Source organism: Eschscholzia californica, unplaced genomic scaffold, assembly GCF_041429995.1.
Source record: "Eschscholzia californica isolate CP2 unplaced genomic scaffold, dmEscCali1.0.p SCAF_1, whole genome shotgun sequence".
Classification (NCBI taxonomy): Eukaryota; Viridiplantae; Streptophyta; class Magnoliopsida; order Ranunculales; family Papaveraceae; genus Eschscholzia; species Eschscholzia californica.
In genome coordinates this window covers 76,650,030-76,667,860 of record NW_028238198.1, presented here as the reverse complement: position 1 = coordinate 76,667,860, position 17,831 = coordinate 76,650,030, and the positions used below count along the sequence as shown (strand labels likewise).

The window sequence follows — 17,831 nt, the reverse complement described above, 5'->3', positions numbered from 1 at the left end:
GTATTTGCATCGAAGTGAAACATAATTATAAATCTGTTTATACACCCAAAAGCACAGGATTTACTCTTAGGGTTTGTGTTCGACTCAAATCTCTTCATCTAACTTATCCCATGAGCAAACTCAACACAATTCCAATTCATCAGATTCAAGTTATTCAACTAATCACATCACACAAGAAGTAAAGAAAAAACAAACAGTTCAAAATCTAGTTCATCATGATTAAACATATTAAAATACAATCTTCTACACAATGAAATCTATCAATATCATTCATAACAACAGTTATAGTGTCTCTTCTTACTAAACCTAAGAGATAAAAGAAGTGGTAAGCATAGGTAACACCACTTGTGTGGATTGAGAAGTATCAGCAATAGGAGAAGAGGATTCAGCAAAAGGGAATGAATCCTCATCAAATATAACATGTCTGGAGATATAGACCCTAGAAGTCTCAGGGTCTAGACATTTGTATCCTTTGTTAGTAAGGCTATACCCCAAGAAAACACACTTTACAGACTTAGGGGAAAGTTTATCTTGTCTTGTAGAGGCCAAATGAGGAAAGCAAGTGCACCCAAAAACCTTGAGAAAAGAGTAATCAGGAGTATGAGAGAATAATACCTCATAGGGAGACTTTTGATCAAGAACTTTGGAGGGTAATCGATTTATTACATAGGTTGCAGCCTCAAAAGCATCAAACCAATAAGACTTAGGAAGAGAAGCCTTAAAAGATAGGGTATTCCCCACCTCAGTAATCTGTCTGTTCTTCCTTTCAGCAATCCCATTCTGCTGGGGAGTATAAGGACATGTACACCTCAATAGAATACCATTGTCATCTAAGAAAAGCTTGAAATCACCTTTAGATAGTTCAGGAGCTCCATCACTGTGAAAAATTTTAACAGTGGTGGACAAGAGATTCTCATAAGTAGCCTTGAACTTCTTAAAACAGACCAAGCTCTCTGATCTTTGCCTCATTGGATAAATCCAAAAATATCTACTATAATCATCCACAAAAAGAATGTAGTATCTTGCCCCATTTACTGTTTCAACAGGAGCTGGACCCCAGACATCACAATGAATCATCTCAAGTGGTGAAGATGTGCTACTAGTAGATAATGTAAAAGGCTGACATTTACTCTTACCAAGCTGACAAGAATGACAGACTTTTACAAATTCTTTAGAGTCTAACTGAATAAGGCCTCTTGTGTTTAGTTTCTCTAGCACACCTTTAGCAGTATGGCCAAGTCTATGGTGCCATAAGGAAGGAGAAGCTGATAAAGTAGTGTTAAGACTCAATGGAGGAGACTCAGTGATGCACTCAATAGGATATAAGTTGTTAACCATTGGGCCTTCTGTAAGAACATCACTTGAGAGCAAGTCCTTTATGCTATAGCCCCATGGAAAAAACTCAACAGAACAATCATTGTCTTTTGTAAATTTAGCAATGGACAGTAAGTTCTTCTTCAAGTGAGGAACAACTAAAATATTATGCAAATCAAAATCATGATCTATAGTATTTAACTGAGTATGACCAGTGCTCACAATAGGTATAGAAGAACCACTACCAACCATAACTGATTCATGACCTAGATAAGGAGCAGATTGAGTCAGTACCTGAGGATCATTTCTCATATGGCTGGAGGCACCTGAGTCAGCAAGCCAAACTTTTGAAGAAACAGGCGTGGCTTCAGCTAATTGACATTCCTTAATAGCAACATTACATTCTTCTGGAGAAGATTCAATATTGTCTTCTGAATTGATATTTTCTTCAATATGAAGACCAGCAAAACTTTGAGAATTTAGGGGTTTTGAAGGAGTATACCTAAATCTGCATTTGTTTGCTTGATGTCCCCACTTATGACAGATACCACAAGGAATCGAAGTGAAGTCAAAATTCACTGCCTTCTGGTTCATAAGTGGATGCTGAGATTGTTGTTGTTGTGAGGAAGATTGATTTGTAGACTCTATCTGATTTTTAAACCCTTTAGGTTGCACAGATTTAGAGATCACAGATTTATGTTTTTAATTTGATTTTGACTGATTCAAGCCATGTTTATAGGGTGTAGAATTTCGATTTGAACTTTGATTAACATAAAAAGCAGTTTGTTCATAAATTTCTTGAGAGAGAAGCCACTGCTCATGATGAAGTAATTTTGATCTTAATTCAGGAAATCTAATTCTATCATTTATATTATCTATAGCAATCACAAATTGACTGAATTTCTTTCCTAATCCAGCCAAAACAATTCTAATCATCTCTTTTTCAGTAACTTTATCATTTACTGAAGCTAAAGAATCAGCTAATGATTTGATCTTTCGAAGATAATCATTTATAGAAGCATTACCTCTTTGAATTTGTTTGCGAAGAAAGTCTTGCTTTGCCTCAAATTCCTCAGCATAAACCTCATTCAAATAACTCCAGATCTTGTGAGAAGTTGGAAGACCTAGAACATCTGCTGAAATTGACCTTGAAAAAGTAGCTTTGAGACAGGACTTAACAAAATGATCATATTTACGCCAAACTTGAAAAGCAGGATTGAGAATCTCTCTTCCTTCTGAATCGATGATCGAGGTTTCTGGTTGCGAGATCGATCCATCCACATAGCCAATCAGATCATTGCTAATTAGAATTGATTCGAATTGATCACGCCAGACCAAAAAGTTATTCTCATCGAGTTTTTCAGAGATATAATTTGTGATATTAAGAGTTAAAGGTTGTGATGAAGAAGAAGATGATGATGAAGACGACTCCATGATCAACGAAGGTTTCTCTCTCTAAGATTTAGATGCGGAAGCAAATTAAAAAATCTAGAAGCTCTGTTACCATGTTAGATCAGAGACTCAAAGTAAGATAGAGAGAGAAACAGTATTTTCTCATTAAACCAAACTAAGGAGTAATCATCTCCTTATATAGACAAGATACAGAGTTCGGTAGAGAGAGAGTGAGAAAGTTTGTTATTATAACAAACTTTCATATTACAGTTATCTCTAACAGAATTATGAGAAGGTAAAAAGACATAAATGCCCCTAGTACTTACTCTTCCTTTATACTAACACTCCTATTACACCTTCTTCTAATATTAACACTTCTATTACACCTTCTTCTAATATTAACACTTCTATTACACCTTCTTCTCTCTAACACAATCTAACCTATCACTCACCAATATATAGTTCATCTACCAGAAAGTAAAAATAAAAATGACGCTAGACTCGCCACTTTAGGTGCTATTTTGTTTGTGAATCTAATCTTATTACCGTAGGCCGTAGCCATAACAGAAGGGAAGTGACCATAGATTTCCTTTCATATTTACAATGGCGACAAACTTCTTAGATGGCATGTAAGTAACTAAGACAAGTGAATTTTGCATATACTTTATGAACGAACGGTAAGAGGATCGATTATTTATGAGTAATGGTGACAAAAATCTGTAAATATCTGTCGGTGATTGAATAGTCCTTCATTGAGGTTTCGACGTCAAAGTTATCTTCAAGAGTGGCCGATGTCGTATTTATTTTCCGAAGAAATTGAAAGTAGAATTCTTTTACCTGCAAAAACTAAGTTTGGTCATGGATGCCAAGAGAGGGTGTCCATTAACTATTACTGTCACTCCATAGGGTACATCTTTCTCTCACCTGAATAACGTTTTAACTGTCTAGCATGGATACTCTTCATGTTAGAACTTTTTGTCATGTCAGTTGCTCATATACTCCAGTTACTACATTAGGTATAACGAGATATTTTATTTGTATCTCTTTTGTATGATAAAATTCTAGGTTACACGTTCTTTGTGTAACGTAACAGTTGATGAACGAAAATTTACTTAAAAATAATTATTGGTGAATGAAACTACAAAAATTTAATCATTCGGTGACTAAAGTTCTTCTGAACTTTAGTTCTGCACTCTATAGTGGTTGATAAAAACATGACGTATTTTGTGTTCTCCAGGTCAAAGGCTTCTATGAATCTCTGGATGAACGAATTTCAGCTCTGGAGAAGTTGAAGGAAGTTGAAACACCACAGCCTTTGGAGCCATAGAGCAGACGGTGAAGACCAAAAATTCTGCATTCAACTGGGTTTGATCTGTAACTTTCCTCAAATACTTATTTTTCACAATGAAGAATGTCTTTAGCAAATAATCGTGCTTCTGCTTTTTATATTGTTTTAATGGGCGAAAATGTTTGTCACGGTTGCTGAGTGAGGCCAGTAACTTGCACATCTGTCATCACTATTTGCGGTAGGCCATTATCACTATTTGCGGCAGTCCGTTATCACTATTTGTAGTAGTCTGTCGTCACATTTTTTGCGACAGTGTATGATGTTTTGCCATCACTTTCGGTGACACTGTTTCTGCTATCACTTTTGCGACGCATGTGATCACTTTTTCTGACAGTTTGTCATTGCTTTTGCGACCACGTATTCTCATTTCTTGCAACTACTTTTGCCAAACCTCACAATCACTTTCCAATGCCCCGTCCGCCACTTTTTGTAATGCGTTGCGGCCATTATTTTATGGCCGCGCTCAGTTTATGACAGTTTTAGATGCATGGTTAGTGTCACTAAAAGTCTACACATCACAGCGACAGTCAAAAGTATGTATAAAAGCGTGGCCGTAAAAGCAAAAAAAAGTGTTGAAATACCACCAAAAGCATCACTGCTGGAGTATTCGCATCGAAGTGAAACATAATTATAAATCTGTTTATACACCCAAAAGCACAGGATTTAATCTTAGGGTTTGTGTTCGACTCAAATCTCTTCATCTAACTTATCCCATGAGCAAACTCAACAAAATTCCAATTCATCAGATTCAAGTTATTCAACTAATCACACCACACAAGAAGTAAAGAAAAAACAAACAGTTCAAAATCTAGTTGACCATGATTAAACATATTAAAATACAATCTTCTACACAATGAAATCTATCAATATCATTCATAACGACAGTTATAGTATCTCTTGTTATTAAACCTAAACTACACTAGAATTCTCTCTCTGTTTGTCTGTCTAAAATCATCATCTCCAAAACCTCCTGATATCACTAGTTGAAGCAGGAGAAATCTCATCACGGAAACTACCCGTACGAGATGATACGTTCGAATGTGGTTCTACCCCATAATGAATTCCACCATGAACACTGATAAAACTTGGGCTTCTTAAATTCTGATTACCTCCTCCAAATCCGTAACCAAACTTATTATGATGATCTGGTGGGACTGGAAATGATAATCTTTTCTTAGCTGATACAATTGATCCTCCTCTTTCTCTCTCTGGTGTTGATGGTCTCTGTCTTGGTGCACTTTTTGATCTTACCCTTGCTTTAGCTGATTCTGTTGCAGCCATGTAATTTGGTATTGAACTAATTATTCCGGTGCCACTGCCACCACCTACGCGGTGACCACCGTCACCATTATAGTATGAATTTGAACCAGGAGTTTGGGCTCTTGGGTAGTTTCTTTCTTCTCTTAGAAAACGTGGGCTGGCCGAACGTACTTGTAAGGGTCTTGATTTTGATGGAGAAGGAGTTACAATAGATTGATTGATCGAGTAATGGTGGGTTTGAGGTCTCTGAAGAGGAGAAGCAACTGACTGTGAATTGAGTTGTTGTTGTTGATGAAGATGATAATGGGGATGATTATGATTATTATGGTGAAACTGTTGTTGTTGTTGTTCTTGTGATTTTCTGAAGGAAGAAGATGAAGATGAGTGAGAATAAGGTCTTGAAGTATCAATTTCAACTGTTTTAATGAAGTCTCTTTGATCAGTTGATACTCTTCCTCTGTTATTTTCCCATTGCTTTGTTGCCAAATATCTATCTAACCATTTTGGTCCTATTTCTTCTTCTTGATCTCCTCCTGATGGGTTCCTTCTTGATCTCCATATCTTTATTTATATAACCAAAAAAACTCAAAATTAAGTTCAAAATCCAACAACTTTATATATATTTAGAGAGAAAGAGAGAGATTAACCTGGTTAGAGAAGGATTGAGAAAGAACTTTTTCGCGTTTAAAAACAGCTTCATTTCTATGCTGCAACACAGCTTTCATCTCTTCAAGATTATGAATTCGATTATCCCAATCATCAACTATACTACTTCCATCTCTAGACTATAACCAAAACAAAACCCCCATTAATAACACATTTATAAAGCTCTAATCAAATCAATCATAAACTTATAGAAAGAATAAAGAAGAAGAAATAAAAACAACTTACAGTAATTGATTTTCTCTCAGCAATATCAGAAAAATATCGAGAACCCAAGAAACTATTAGAATCACTAATGGTAGATATTCTACTTTCGTCTTGATTTTGTTTCAATCTTTGATCTCTCACTCTACCTTGAACTCTAACCAAAGCTTGCATACATCTTAATGTCATCTTAGCTTGCTTTCTTACATTATATCCTCTCACTAAAGCTTGCAGTTTTACCAGTCCTTTTAATGCTCTAAGTGCTCTTCTTGCCTTCAAAATTCAATTAACCCACAAATAATTTCGATCAAATTCTCAATACCCACAAAATATTTTGATCTAATTTTCAAAACCCATAAGTTTTTTTTATCAAATTATGGTAACCCATTATTTAAATTTTAATCAAACAAAAAGAAAGTCCTAAATTTTGATTACCAGATATCCTCTGAAAGCTGTTTGAATTATGACAGCAGAGTAATTTTCTTTAGCAAAATTAGTAGGTCTAGTTAACCTAACCACCTCCACCGCAGCTTTTACTGTCTCCACCACTGCTTCGGTAGCGGCCGCCTGTGCCACTGCCACTGCAATGGCGTGTATTTGGTCTGAATCCGCTTTTTCTTTAGATTGATGTTGTACCACTGATTCTATAGGGTTTGATCCTTTTCTGAAAATCCATCTTCTTTTCTCTTTCTTCTGTTGATACCCAAGCTTTAAATTAGATTACATTGATCAAGAAATTAGAAAATCATCCCAATGCTAGAAGCCTAGAAAACCCAATTAGTAAAATTGATTAAAAAATGAAAAAAAATCATAAAAATCTCACCTTTTCCTTTTCCTCTTCTTCTTCTCCATGTTCTTCTCTTCTTCCAGTATTAGAACTCTTTTCATTCTTCTTAGTAGGAGATCTAAAAGCTCTTTTTACTGCACTTAACCATGAAATTCCTTCCTTCTTCCCCATTATCAAATGAGATAAAATACAAACTAATTAGCTGCATTTACAAAATGTAGCTCTTCTTGTAATTGTGAAGAGAAAAATTAGTGTGAGAAAGTAAATGAATAGCTTTTATGAGTACAATTATAATTGGCTAAAGAGGGTAGCACAATAACACTAATGGAGATGTCAGAGATCAATTATAAGAAAAAAAAATCAATACCCAGAGCAGAGGAAGAGAGAGAGTAACTGAAAAAGAGATTGATTTAGAGAGAGAGAGAGAGAGAGAGAGAGAGAGAGAGAGAGAGAGAGAGAGAGAGAGAGAGAGAAACTAGAGGATTGTGTAGTGTGCAAGTTGTTGTTGTTGGGAGGAACTCAATTTTGTTAATGGGAGCAATAACTAAAAGGAGAGAAGTGAAGAGAGTAGTGTCTTAATGGGTAAGTTTTTTAGTATTTTCTTTATTTGTGAAGTTAATACTGACTAGTTCTCATGGTGTCACATGGGTAGTTGCAGTAGTTAATGGAGGTTTACAGTGAGTGAAGAGAGAGAGAGAGAAAACAGGGGAAGATAAAGGAAGATGTTGTGTCATTTGTTTTTGTACCATCAAGATCGCCACCAATTTTGCCATTTTAATAGGAAGAAGGGAACTTCATCTTGGAAAATGGGTTTATCATCGATTAGTCAAACTAATCAGATTCCTTCAACTCTATTTGATTGGATTATTCTACAAATCTGAGAACCTGATTACCAGAAAAGTCAGATCAGATGCCGTCTTACATTTTTGGGCCGAGATTGATTTATTAGAGAGTCCAACTTGGGTGCCCGGCAAAAAGAAACCAGGAAGGCCTGACAACCGCCATAGCTGGTACGAGTCCATGGACACCCGAAATCTAAATACACTTTAATGTCTGTTTGGAGCAGGATGTGTCCCTTACTCGACGGGCCCAAAAAAATGGCGATCTTGGTGGGCTATGGGCACTCTAGTCGGCATGTGTTCGTCGGAGTCTGTCAGGCGACCTTAATAGCATCATATAGCGAAGTGTTTGTCGCCCTAGGAGATGAAAATTAGTGTCTGAGGGTAGTTCGCCCGGTTCCGTTCCCATCCTTATCAAATCTTAGAGTATGTCTTTTTGATTTTCAAATGACAAATGCTAAACAAAGCTTCATTATTGCTTCACAAAGCTATTTGCTAGACACAACTATTTCTTTTTCATTAAATTGCTAACCAACACCAAAAATTGGTTTGTTGGTTTTATCTAGCAAATACTTTTTGTAATCTTATATTGCTAAATACAACTATGTTTTAACTCCCCAAAATTATTCACTAGACACAACCTTTTATTTTATTAAATTATTAAACAAAAATAAAATTTATTTTATTAGTGTTATTTAGCAAATATTTTATCGAAAATCTAAAAAAAAAATACTACAATCTAGACCTGATCAATTACTAATTTCACAATAACACAATCTATGTTTTTTTGTATATAACCTTAACATTGCACAAAAACTATTACCAGTCACCAACTCATATGTGGATCAGCCACACCCGATTCATGGAGCAACCGATTGACCCATAAAGAGACATAGCATGAAAACTATTACCTTGTGCATTCGAATGGGGCTATTGGATTTTACCCTGAATTATAACATGAAATGGTCTGATTGGAATATAATATTTTTTGGTTATTAGTTAATATTTGGTTAACTTTTTTGCTTAATGTTCGAATATATTTTATTTATAAATAATTAATTACGGTAATAGAAATTTGAACTTCAAAATTTTTGGATGATATTTTCTGCTATATTTGATTTTTTTTCGTGTAGTTTTATTTAGTTATTTAATCTGATAATTTTTTAGAGTTGTGTATAGAATTGAGAAGAAATTCAGTTATATTTGATTTTTTGTGTTGGAGTTGATTAGCAATTTATGACACTATTTTAGTTAGTTTTATTTAGTTATTTTTGTCTCACAGTTGTTCTTAGTAAAATCGAAGTTGCATATAGTAGCATCCTTTCAAATTAGGTGTTGGACTATTTGAGTAGAGTGTCATGCTATAACTAAAACGAAAACATTTAAAAGACTCCAACCAATTTGGTACTGGTTGGTTCTAGACTTTAATTGCATTTGTACAATAACCAATCATATCCCACGTATAATTGGAACTCAATTTCAACCATCTTAAAACTCCTATTTCATCCTCAAAGATAAGTCTCAAATAGGTTACTCATCCATCAATCTATCTATCTTTCTCTACATATATTTATATACAGAGAAGGAGAGGGAGAGAGAAATCTAGGAAGAGAGAGTTACATGGGCAACTGTTTTGGTATGAACCAACTGGTGCACCCATTTGATCCCCATCAATCTAACAATGTTGGTTCTAACATTACAAATTGTCAACCTGCGAAAACTCTTCAAATTAAGGTTAAGATGACAAGGAAGAAATTGATGAAGTTAACTGCACAAGCAGATCTTGGAAAGTATGGCATGGATATTGGTCGGCTCATTGTAAAAGAGTGTTTGAAAGGCAACTTTCATGCTGCTAGGGTTGTTAGTGCTTAGTGGAGAGAGATAGATGGTGAGGAGAGGAAGATGCATCTCGAGACCCTTGGCTAATCAGCATAAATTCGACTTGTTTATAATACTATAGACTAATTCTTTTTTTTTTTTATGAGAATACTATAGACTAACTTAATAGATAGACATAGTAGTATATTGTTTGGTCATTGATTAGTATATGTGAATAAAAAGCTACTACCCATTCTTTTTAATTTTAATAGTATTTTATTTTCTGAGTTGTGTTAATACGTGGTATAAATCTGGACGATAATTACCCACTAAGATTCAGGTCGGACGTATAGTCATATTTCATTGTAGGATTAAATGAAAAAGATGTGACTTTTTATTAAGTGCCAAAGAGGCATGAACTTACATCAACCAATTAAATACAAAGGGACAATTAATTTAATGAACTTCCCAACTCTATTTAACATGAAACCCATACTAATGGTTTCGTCTAGGGTACTCCAACGCTTCTGAATAAGATTACTATTTCATATTGTAAGTTTTCGAAGAAGATGTTAATTTCTATTTTTGAGTTTGAAGGTCGCCGAAAAGTTTTGGTTGGTCGGCAACCTTCGTCAAAGAAGACGGTGAGGTGGAGAGGTAAGATGGAGGTGAGATAAAATGAAGTGATGGAGTGGAGGAAATTGAAGGAGATGAGGTGGCTCTAGTGTTTCTAAAGTTCTTAGAACTAATTTTCGATTTTTTTCGGGATTTGGGAGCCAAATCAGATGAATGTACACTTATAGAGGTAAAATAGTGAGTTAGTCACAAATTGGGGGCTAAAACAAAATGAACCCTTAACTTTTTTTTACCAAGAGGTCCTATTCTTTACTTGGCTTGGGCCCCAAATATGCGTGCCCCCCCCCCCCCCCTTCTTACCCCCTAATAAATTGAACAAGTCCAAGGTAAGGTTTGCCAATAACACTTGATTTCCTGATGAGTAAATCAAATGGAAGACAATGTGTAGGTAGGTGAACCACAAAAACTATGTGGATTGTTAAAACTTCCCGGAAAGAAAATGGGCCAGGTCGACTTTGCTCAAGGCACATCTCTCTTGGGCGTAATTAGAATATGCTTACAGGAAATATGTACAGCGTGTTCCGACTGACTATACGCACGCCAGATAAAACTGATGACATGGTAGGTATTTCTTTTAACCGGCTTTAACGATATGAGGTCCGAAAATATTAACTGAACATGGCTCAACTGATGACGTGGCATGCTCATTTTTCACTCCTCGACAACGGCTCATAATTCAGGCCATATTGGTAAAAAAAGATTTTTGGGGTCATGTGCAGTTGCTTTATTTGTTGAAACATGGTGGGTTCATTTGGTTTTATGAAGATGCAACCATGAAAAGGTGCTGGCCGTCCATTGTGGGTTCATTTGGTTTTCCATCTATTTGAGAAAATATAATTGAAAAGGATAGTTAACCGAACTAAGAACAAGAATGTATATGATACTTCCCATAATTTATTACATAAATCCGTGGGTGCAAATTGAAGGTGGCAGGCCATGGCTGCTCCTACTGAAATTAAAAATTAATTTCTAAATTATTGGATAAGTCCTCAAATAGTTAGCATATTATCGTAGATGAAATTCTTTTTTAGTGTACAAATCAATAATCCAAGAATAGAATTACAAATATTCTAAAAAAATGTTGGAAGACGAAACAAAAGCCTCAGCCACATACATAGTTGGAAACGACAAATATATTGACAATATGTTCATAATAACGCATTAGTTAAACATTGTCTGTGTTTATCTAGTTGACCATCAAACTCAAAACCAAATAACCAATTAAGAATGTACTCGAAGATCTCTGACGAAATGAAAGAGTTGGTTCTCTCAAAATACGTAACTCCTTTTAAAATAGATCCTTCTAGTTCGACACGACAAGACCCATTCATAGATAAGTTCTACTAGTTTGACGGGCCAAAAACTGGCTGATCGACCCGGCATGTTGGTAAACACTAGACTTGTATTGAGTTAACTGGTGAAATGTGTTGAGTACTAGAAGTCTCTGTTAGATTTGAAATTTTGTTTTGAATAATCCCTATTGACTAGGGACTAGTTAGTTGTTTTGACTCTTTCTTTGTTAGTTTCAGTCTTTGCTTTTATTCAGGAGTTGTAAGGCTATATAATAGCCAGAGTCCACTAAAATAAATCGTATTCTTCTTCTCCCAACTTAAGTGAACTGTTTGATTTTGTTCTGTGTCACAACATTTGGCATCAGAGCCACTTAAGATCTGTTGAGAGATTTGCAAACAGAGAAAGAGAGAAGGTATGACGAGTGAAGGGAACTTTGTGCAGCCATCAATTCCTCGCTTTGATGGTCATTACGACCACTGGAGCATGTTAATGGAAAACTTCTTGAGGTCCAAGGAGTATTGGCACTTGGTAGAGACTGGTTACACAGAAATAGGAGCAGAAGCAGTTGTAACCGATGCACAACAAAAGAAACTCGATGAGTTTAAGTTGAAGGATATGAAAGTGAAGAATTACTTGTTCCAGGCTATTGATCGGACCATCTTGGAGACTATACTTCAGAAGGATACCTCAAAGCAAATATGGGACTCGATGAGAAAGAAATATCAAGGAAACGTAAGGGTGAAGCGGTCGATTCTACAAGCTCTTCGTAAAGAGTTTGAAACCTTAGAAATGAAAACAGGTGAGAAAGTTTGTGATTATTTTTCTCGTGTTATGACTGTTGCAAACAAGATGAGGGTGTATGGTGAATGTATGGTAGACGTTACAATAGTGGAGAAGATACTTCGTTCTTTAACAGAAAAATTTAATTATATAGTATGCTCTATTGAGGAGTCGAAAGACATTGATCAGTTATCGATTGATGAACTACAAAGCTCGTTGATTGTTCATGAACAAAAATTTCATAAGCATGATGGGGAAGAACATGCCTTGAAGATAACTTATGAAGATAGGTCAGGAGGAAGAGGACGTGGTCGAGGCTCACCTAGAGGAAGAGGTAGAGGTAGAGGGCGCCAAACGTTCGACAAATCCTTTGTTGAGTGTTACAATTGCCACAAGCTTGGACACTTCCAAAGTGAGTGTCCAAGTTGGGGAAAAGAAGCCAATTTTGCTGAACTTGCTGAAAGGGAAGAAATGCTACTAATGTCATATGTGGAGCTAGATGAAGAAAAAGGTGAAGAAATCTGGTTTCTGGACTCGGGGTGCAGCAATCATATGAGTGGAAATAAATCTTGGTTCACCGATTTTAATGGCAGCTTTAGACAGAAGGTTAAACTTGGAGACAACTCAAAAATATCAGTTATGGGAAAAGGCAGTGTGAGGATGCAAGTGAATGGACTGTTACATACAGTTACGGAGGTCTTTTATGTGCCCGAATTAAAAAACAATTTGTTGAGCATAGGGCAGTTGCAGGAGAGAGGATTAGCAATCCTCATTCAACATAATAAATGTCGGATTTATCACCCAGAGAAGGGGTTCATTATTCAAGCAGAAATGTCAACAAATCGGATGTTCTATTTGTTAGCTTTACCTCATCCAAGCAAGTCCGCTTGCTTCCATACGACCACTCAAGATACATCTCAATTGTGGCACCGAAGATATGGCCATTTAAATTATAAAGGCCTAAGAACACTCAAGTTTCAGAAAATGGTACTTGGATTGCCACAACTAGTTGCTCCCACAACAGTGTGTAAGGACTGCATGGTAGGAAAACAACATCGTGATTCGTTTCCAAAGAAAAGCACTTGGAGAGCATCACAAAAGCTCCAACTGATCCATGCTGATTTATGTGGCCCAATCACGCCTATTTCCAACAGCAGCAAGAGGTACGTAATCTGTTTTATTGATGACTTCAGTCGGAAAACATGGGTCTATTTCTTATGTGAGAAATCAGAAGCATTTGTTATGTTTAAGTATTTTAAAGTTCTTGTGGAGAAAGAAACAAACACTTACATTAAGTGCCTACGAACTGATCGTGGAGGAGAGTTTACCTCGCAAGAATTTAATCAATTCTGCAAAGAAAATGGCATCAAACGACAGTTGACGGCTGCATACACTCCACAACAAAACGGAGTGGCAGAAAGGAAGAACAGGACTATCATGAACATGGTCCGATGTATGTTGTCTGAAATGAAGATTCCAAAAAGCTTCTGGCCGGAAGCAGTAAATTGGACGATACATGTTCTAAATCGAAGTCCAACATCAATTGTGAGGAATATGACGCCAGAAGAAGCTTGGAGTGGAATCAAGCCTTCAGTCGAACACTTTCGAGTGTTTGGATGCATCTCACATGTGCACATTTCAGATGTCAAACGAACCAAGCTAGAAGATAAAAGCTTCATCGGCGTACTTTTAGGGATTAGTGAGGAGTCCAAAGCATATAGAATTTATAATCCAGTGACAAAAAGGATTGTGGTCAGCAGAGATGTCAAATTTGAAGAAGACAAGTGTTGGGAATGGGATAAAAATTATGAAGAACTAGTTGCAGCTGATTTAGAGTGGTGTGACAACGAAGAAGATGCTATTTTAAATTATGAGAATGAACAAGATAGTGAAAGAGAAGTTAATACCAGAGAAGTGGGGTCTGACTCTTCAAGTAATGAGAATGAAGGGAGCTTGTCTAGCTCTAGTGAAGAAAGGATTAGAAATAAACCAGTCTGGATGAATGATTACGAGAGCGGCGAAGGCCTATCCGAAGAAGAAGATGTGACTAATTTGGTATTCTTTGCTGATATTGACCCTATACATTTCGAAGAAGCGGTAAAACATGAAAAGTGGAGAGCAGCTATGAACACTGAGATGAAGGCCATTGAGAAAAATGAAACTTGGGTATTGACTGATTTGCCAACTCATGCCAAAAAGATCGGTGTTAAGTGGGTTTACAAGACGAAACTTAATGAAAATGGGGAGGTAGACAAACACAAAGCACGCCTAGTGGCTAAAGGATATGCTCAACAATATGGGGTCGACTATACCGAGGTATTTGCTCCTGTAGCGAGGATGGATACAGTACGTATGATCATTGCCCTTGCTGCACAAAAGGGGTGGATATTGTACCAATTAGACGTAAAATCTGCATTTCTTCACGGTGAGTTGAATGAAGATGTGTTTGTGGAACAACCGAGGGGTTTTGAAATAAGAGAAAGCCCAAACAAAGTATATAAATTAAAGAAAGCTCTTTACGGGCTAAAGCAAGCTCCACGAGCATGGTTCAGCCGAATAGAAGCTTATTTTTTAAAGGAGGGATTTGAAAAGTGTCACAATGAGCATACCCTGTTTGTCAAGGTAAGTAAAGAAGGTAAAATTTTAATTGTCAGCATTTACGTTGATGATCTTATTTTTACCGGGGATGAGGATTCGATGATCGAAGATTTTAAAAATTCGATGATGCGGGAATTTGATATGTCTGATCTGGGAAGGATGAAATACTTTCTCGGTATTGAGGTACTACAAAGGGATGATGGGATCTTTATCTGTCAAAAGAAGTATGCCATGGAGGTGCTGAAAAGATTTGGTATGGAAGAAAGCAATTCGGTGCTCAATCCAATAGTTCCAGGGTTCAAAGTCTCCAAAGATGTGGATGGAATTAAGGTGGATCTGACTTTCTTCAAACAAGTGATAGGTAGTCTGATGTATTTGACGGCTACTAGACCTGATTTGATGTTTGCGGTCAGTCTTATTAGTCGATACATGGGGCAGCCAACTGAATTGCATTTGCAAGCATCAAAGAGGGCTTTGCGATATTTGAAGGGAACAACCAATTTTGGTATATTCTACAAAAGGGGAGGAAGTGAAGAATTGGTGGCTTATACCGATAGTGACTACGCTGGTGATCTAGAAGACAGGAAAAATACTTCAGGTTACCTCTTCTTGCTGAGCTCAGGAGCTGTTTCGTGGTCATCCAAAAAGCAGCCTATAGTTACTCTCTCAACAACCGAAGCTGAGTTTGTGGCTGCTGCTTATTGTGCTAGTCAAGTAATTTGGATGAGAAGGATTTTGGAGAAACTTGGTCACTTACAACGCAGCAGTACTACTATGTTTTGTGACAATAATTCAACGATCAAACTTTCAAAGAATCCTGTGTTACATGGACGCTGTAAGCATATCGATGTTCGTTTCCACTTCTTACGTGATCTTACAAAGGAAGAAGTTGTGAAGTTAGTTCATTGTGGAACTCAAGAACAACTCGCTGATGTGATGACCAAGCCCTTAAAAGTAGATGCATTTCAAAAACTTAGACAACTCATGGGAGTATGTCAAATACCTGAAGTAAACTAATTATTGGCAATTAGTTTAAGGGAGGAAATGTTGAGTACTAGAAGTCTCTGTTAGATTTGAAATTTTGTTTTGAATAATCCCTATTGACTAGGGACTAGTTAGTTGTTTTGACTCTTTCTTTGTTAGTTTCAGTCTTTGCTTTTATTCAGGAGTTGTAAGGCTATATAATAGCCAGAGTCCACTAAAATAAATCGTATTCTTCTTCTCCCAACTTAAGTGAACTGTTTGATTTTGTTCTGTGTCACAACAAAATGGACCATGACATGTTGTTTCACCTACCACATTTATTTGTTTTGGATCATACTCCCCCAGAGGCGTCCCCAGTGCAATGCTACAATTAATAAATGCTAGTTCCATCCCAGCCAACTAGCATTGGTTGGTTTATCTGACCACAAAACACAAAGGGGATATTCATAAACTACATAACTTAATCTACCAAATCAATGGTTGGATCATGTATTACGTGGTTTTGTTTATTCAAACCAAAATTATTTTTAGGGTTATTTTAAAAAATACTCGATGACCCTTTTTTCAGAGTCCGTTGTGACGCCGTAAACTAGTCATCACCTCTCTCATCCAATTGATCGCCTCTCTCTGCCACCTCATCTTCCCGCCACTTCATCATCTTCACCGATGAAGGTTGTCGGTCGGCCAATTTTCCGGTCGGCGACTTTCAAACATTAAAAAAAATATCAAAAACTCTCCTCTCTCTCTCTAAATACTCCGGCGAAGGGAAAGCTGGAGTTAGATCTGTTGAACGAACAGATCTAGCTCCGCCGAAGGAAAACCCCTTCGCCAGAGTATTTCGAGAGAGAGAGAGAGAGAGGAGAGAGAAAATGAAAAAAAATTAGAGACAGAGAGGAGAGTTTTTTTTAAAAAACAATAATTTTAACGTTTGAAGGTCGCTGGCCGGAAAATTGGTCGGTCGGCGACCTTCATCGGTGAAGATGATGAAGTGGCGAGAAGATGAGGTGGCAGAGAGAGGTGATGAGTTGGATAAGAGAGAAATGATGATTAGTTAACGGTGTTATAACGAAATCTGACAAAGGGTCCATCTGGGTGTTTTTGATAAAATAAGAGGCTAGGCAGGAAACCGGTCACAAAGTTGAGGGTTATTAGGAAAATAACCTTTATTTTTATGTTCAATTTTTTTTTTTTTTGGTTGAACTATTTATGTTCAAGTTACGTATAATAAAGTAGAACTCTAGTCTATGGATTTCTGCGGGAACATGCTACCTTTGTGATATTTAGGAATAGTTTTGTATAAATTAACTTTTTCTTTTTATAGATGTTTCCTATTTATTTTTGATACCTTAAATTTTGTTTCCATCTTTAATTGTGTCTACAAACAATTTTGGATTAATTTCTTTTACTTTTTTTTGCATTTAATAGTTGATCGGGTGTTTATCCACGTCACGAGCACAACTGCTTTTCTAATTATAATCAGTAAATACTGTATTTTGATAAATTTAAGTATTTTTTAGTTACTTCTGGAAAATAATATATTGATAAATCAAATTGCTCTTGGTACTTCATTAGTATGAAAGTTAGATTTTTCTTTGGAAGTAGAAAAAGTGACTCGCAAAGTTAAAGACATTTCATATTTCTTGAAAGATATTAAGACAAAAATTAGGTTATTTCATATTAGAGCTTGTATAATAAGAGATCCTCTCAGTTACGTGTCGTACTTCTATTGAATCAAAATTCAAGCGTTGTTATGGGTTTGAAGAGTACAATTATTGACAATGCACCATGTTCCATGCACCACTTTATAGCCCAATCCAACCCCGAACCAGATCAAAAATTACATCTTTGGTAGATTTCTACCACATTGCACAAAATTATGGTCCGAGTCTATAAAAATGCAATTTTTCTAATATAT

General features: G+C 36.3%; 1 protein-coding gene across 4 annotated transcripts; it reads right to left on the bottom strand.

Annotated features, from left to right (window-relative positions):
- Positions 1 to 111: 111 nt before the first annotated feature.
- On the bottom strand, positions 112 to 8,237 carry LOC147569307 (protein IQ-DOMAIN 17-like). 4 transcript variants are annotated; one of them, XM_086655794.1, is made up of 6 exons: positions 7,005 to 8,142; positions 6,617 to 6,874; positions 6,206 to 6,454; positions 5,962 to 6,099; positions 4,964 to 5,875; positions 112 to 306 (listed from the first exon to the last, which is right to left on the bottom strand). In XM_086655794.1, the coding sequence occupies exons 1-5, from the start codon at positions 7,137 to 7,139 to the stop codon at positions 5,009 to 5,011; spliced, it is 1,647 nt and encodes a 548-aa protein (XP_086511920.1). In that variant the 5' UTR covers positions 7,140 to 8,142; the 3' UTR covers positions 112 to 306; positions 4,964 to 5,008. The 4 variants fall into 4 exon arrangements, with proteins under 4 accessions (XP_086511920.1, XP_086511919.1, XP_086511921.1 ...); XM_086655793.1 differs by having other exon boundaries at positions 6,617 to 6,889; positions 7,005 to 7,880; XM_086655795.1 differs by lacking the exon at positions 112 to 306 and having other exon boundaries at positions 4,854 to 5,875; positions 7,005 to 8,237.
- Positions 8,238 to 17,831: the final 9,594 nt, after the last annotated feature.

What these genes read in the sequence shown, in the direction of transcription:
- LOC147569307 (XM_086655793.1), bottom strand. Translation starts at nt 7,139, where the DNA reads ATGGGGAAGAAGGAAGGAATTTCATGGTTAAGTGCAGTAAAAAGAGCT. An exon ending in AAGAAGAGGAAAAGGAAAAG is followed by an intron (nt 6,890 to 7,004) that starts GTGAGATTTTTA and finishes TCTAATTTAAAG; the next exon opens with CTTGGGTATCAACAGAAGAA. An exon ending in CAGCTTTCAGAGGATATCTG is followed by an intron (nt 6,455 to 6,616) that starts GTAATCAAAATT and finishes TGAATTTTGAAG; the next exon opens with GCAAGAAGAGCACTTAGAGC.